Raw genomic sequence first — 3,207 nt, 5'->3', positions numbered from 1 at the left:
TGTGTGTGTGTGTGTGTGTGTCTGTGTGTGTGTGTGATTGTGTGTGCGTGTAAGAATTGATATTAAAAGTAAAGACACACTCTCTGCAGTGTAGAACATTAAAAAAGAGCACAGCTTAATATTAAACTAATACCGAAACTTGCTTTTCTGCTCTATCTTTGATTTCAATTCGTAGTTTACACAACTCTGACGATAGTTTTAAAGTATGTTAGTTCTCTTTCAAGACAAAGTTATAACAGCCAATCCTATCTTCTCCTCAGCTCCACAAGGACAGCGAATTGTGTTTGTCAGTAACCCTGTCGCCTCCATCGCTGACACAACGGTGTTCAACCTTCCCGCCGTCTGCCCAGATGGTTCCGTCGTTTAAGAAGGAATTGTTGAGAGCATCACTTTAAATGATGATTCAGAATGCTAATTCCTGTCTTTCTTCAATGTTAATAAACTATTTGAATGCACTTTCCAAACAAACAAAAGCGTTTGTTTCTATTTTTAAATCAACTACTGCAAATTGGTCCAGGAACCATAACGATGTCTGACAAGTATTCCTTAATATTTTAAAACTATTTATGCCATGGCATTGCGGAATCAAGCGTTCGTCAATTTTAAGACGAATGAAATTATTGGTATCATCTTAAAGTTTCTTCTATTCTCTTGATCTACCTAAAAATGTACCCACCTATTTTTGATAGAAATAGTGTTAAAGAATGTGGGTTCGCCTGGTTTCAGAAGTAAATTTGCGAGAAAATGGCTGTCAAAGTTTGGTAACTTCCGTAGGTTGAGAGTCCTTGGAGGTCAGAGTTGTCTGATTTCAGAGGTAAAAGAAGCGAGAAAATGGTAGCCAAAGTTTGATAACTTCCATACCCCGAGAATCCTTGAAAACTGAAAATTTGCATTGTTTGGGTGCTGTATTATCAATTGTTTTCAGTAAAATCCTCTCAAAAATGTGCTTTTAAAAGGGCAAAAAAGTGTTGAGTCGAAAAAAAAAATGCTCATCGAGCAACTGAAACAACTAGCGGCTAGAGCTTACAACACCGGAGAATTCGGCTTTATATCAAGAGAAAGACCAAGAAATACCTGATTGGATGGGGTTAAACAGGTCTTGGAACAACATAACAACATTAGTATCTATCACCGACGCTACACACCTAGCACAGGACCGAAACTTGCACCTCCCCTCGACATCCTAAGGATACCAGGGGAAGGAAAAAGTAAAAGTAAAGTAAGTATGTATTAGCTGTTTGAGAGAAATGTATAAGCTATTTGAGAGAAATGTGTGTTGACTGATAAATTTTATTCAGTCAAAGTACATATGTGAGGCAGCGTGGTGGAATCGGGCTCTCATCAAATTTTGGGCATGTAGAGTTATTGGTATCATCTTAAGGCTTGTTTACTTGTCTTTATTTGGATGAAAAAAGTATCCATTTGTCTTGAATACCTTCCACTTGAACAGAATAAACCCGGAACTTCCTCCAATGTGTCCCTTGTGTGACTATGCATATAAGACTGTGGAGCATCACCTGTTCCACTGCACAGCCCTAAATGACATCAGAGCTACCCTGCTCCCTCCGAGACCTAACATAGACAACATACTCTATGGAACATTACAGCAACTGCAGCAGACCTGCACTTATCACTACATGGCATTGGACAGAAGGGCGAGAGCCCAGCTGTTGCTGGATCGATAACAACAACAACAACAATCTTGAATACAAGTCGAGATATTTACGAAAGAAGGAGGTGGGGGTCACCTGTTTTTCAGAGGTAAAATTAGTCAGAAAATGGCCCTTAAAGGTTGGTTATTTCCTTTTAGCTTAAGGGACCGGGGTAACTGAAAATCTACATTTTCTGTGTCTTTAGTCAACGTTTTTCAGAAAAATCGACACAGAAATGAGTTCTCTAATGGGCATGAAAGGTGTTGAGTCAATAAACAAAAATTTAATAAAAATTCACAAACATGCGGAAAAATGCAAGTTTTTACATTTTGATTATTTTGACGAGAGCCTGATTCCACTACACTGCCTCACATATATTTGAAAACATTCAGCCGGACCTCCAGCTAGGAGATCAAAAACCATTTATTTGTTTTGATTACGAGGCTGAACTTACGCATTAAAACGCTTACTAAACTGAAGAAACTATGGATAAGGAAAAGGATTTCAGTGAAAAAGTTTAAACGGACGACCATTAATGTTCAACTTTCTGTGTATTACAAAACCAAAAAAAATCAGGAAAACTCGAGTTTTGCTTTATTCTTGTCAGACAACTTTAAGGAGTGGGGATGCTTTGGTGTCATAATTTTTTGGTTCAAAAATTTTGGTCCTATATGTTTTACGATTTCCATAATAAAGAATCTTATTATAATGGAGCTAAACCTGTTTGTGAGGTCAATATATATTTTTTTACACAAGTGCCCATAAAATCCCCCCCACCCAAAATAAAATAAAATATGATTCCGTTCAGACTTTGTTACAAAGGGTTACGTGGGTATATTTTCAAAGTTCGGAAACTACCTTTTGATTTTTCAGATTTGAAGATTTTTCCTGTAAATCGAAGCTCTCAGATGTTTTCACTCCGCCATCAGCCATTTCATATTTTACTGGAGACTATTTCCGTTTCGGTTTGTGCTTCGTCGTGTGTGTGTGAAGCTGCTTCTACTATTTCCAGATCTAGAATCTCAATGTCCAACTCTGCTTGGATGTGTGCCTTGCAGTGTCGATGGATACTTTAGGCCAAACTTCATTGTACTGACTTTTTCAAGAAACATTTGGCGCAATCATTTCCCCACCACGTTGAGTCCGTTTAAACCCACAAAAAAGTTCACTTCGTAGTTCTGACGTCTTCAGAATTTGGTGCGCATTTGATAGGTAGCTTTTTATGGAGCAAGACTCTAGATCTAGACCTCTCTATATATCCGAGGTAGATGTAGGCTATTTGGAGCACAGAATTCAAGTTTAATTTTGAGCAGTTAGCAAGAACAGAAATGAGGTTTCTGCTTTGTCGTGTGTCTGTCATAGAGTTCTACTTCGTGTTTACAAAGCTGCTTCTACTGTTTCCAGATCTAGAATCTCGATGTCTAACTCTGTTTGGGTGTGTACATCGCAGTGTCGATGGGTACTTCAAGTCAAACTTTATATCTTGTGATTTTGTATCACTAGATCTATATGAGTGTTCGTAGAACGGGTCTGTATCTTGTAATATAAAAAAATA

General features: G+C 37.9%; 1 protein-coding gene across 1 annotated transcript in view; it reads right to left on the bottom strand.

Moving 5' to 3' along the window:
• Window positions 1–2,020: 2,020 nt before the first annotated feature.
• LOC101848441 overlaps window positions 2,021–3,207 on the bottom strand; it is a 10,466-nt gene continuing 9,279 nt past the window's right edge. The window contains exon 6 of the mRNA XM_035970613.1: window positions 2,021–2,056. Coding sequence (XP_035826506.1) covers window positions 2,021–2,056 — 36 coding nt within the window. The remainder of the gene's footprint in view (window positions 2,057–3,207) is intronic.

This window comes from Aplysia californica, unplaced genomic scaffold (genome assembly GCF_000002075.1).
Source record: "Aplysia californica isolate F4 #8 unplaced genomic scaffold, AplCal3.0 scaffold00294, whole genome shotgun sequence".
In the NCBI taxonomy this organism is placed as follows: domain Eukaryota; kingdom Metazoa; phylum Mollusca; class Gastropoda; order Aplysiida; family Aplysiidae; genus Aplysia; species Aplysia californica.
Note: the sequence above shows the minus strand (reverse complement) of the source record. Positions and strands in the feature narration are given on the sequence as shown.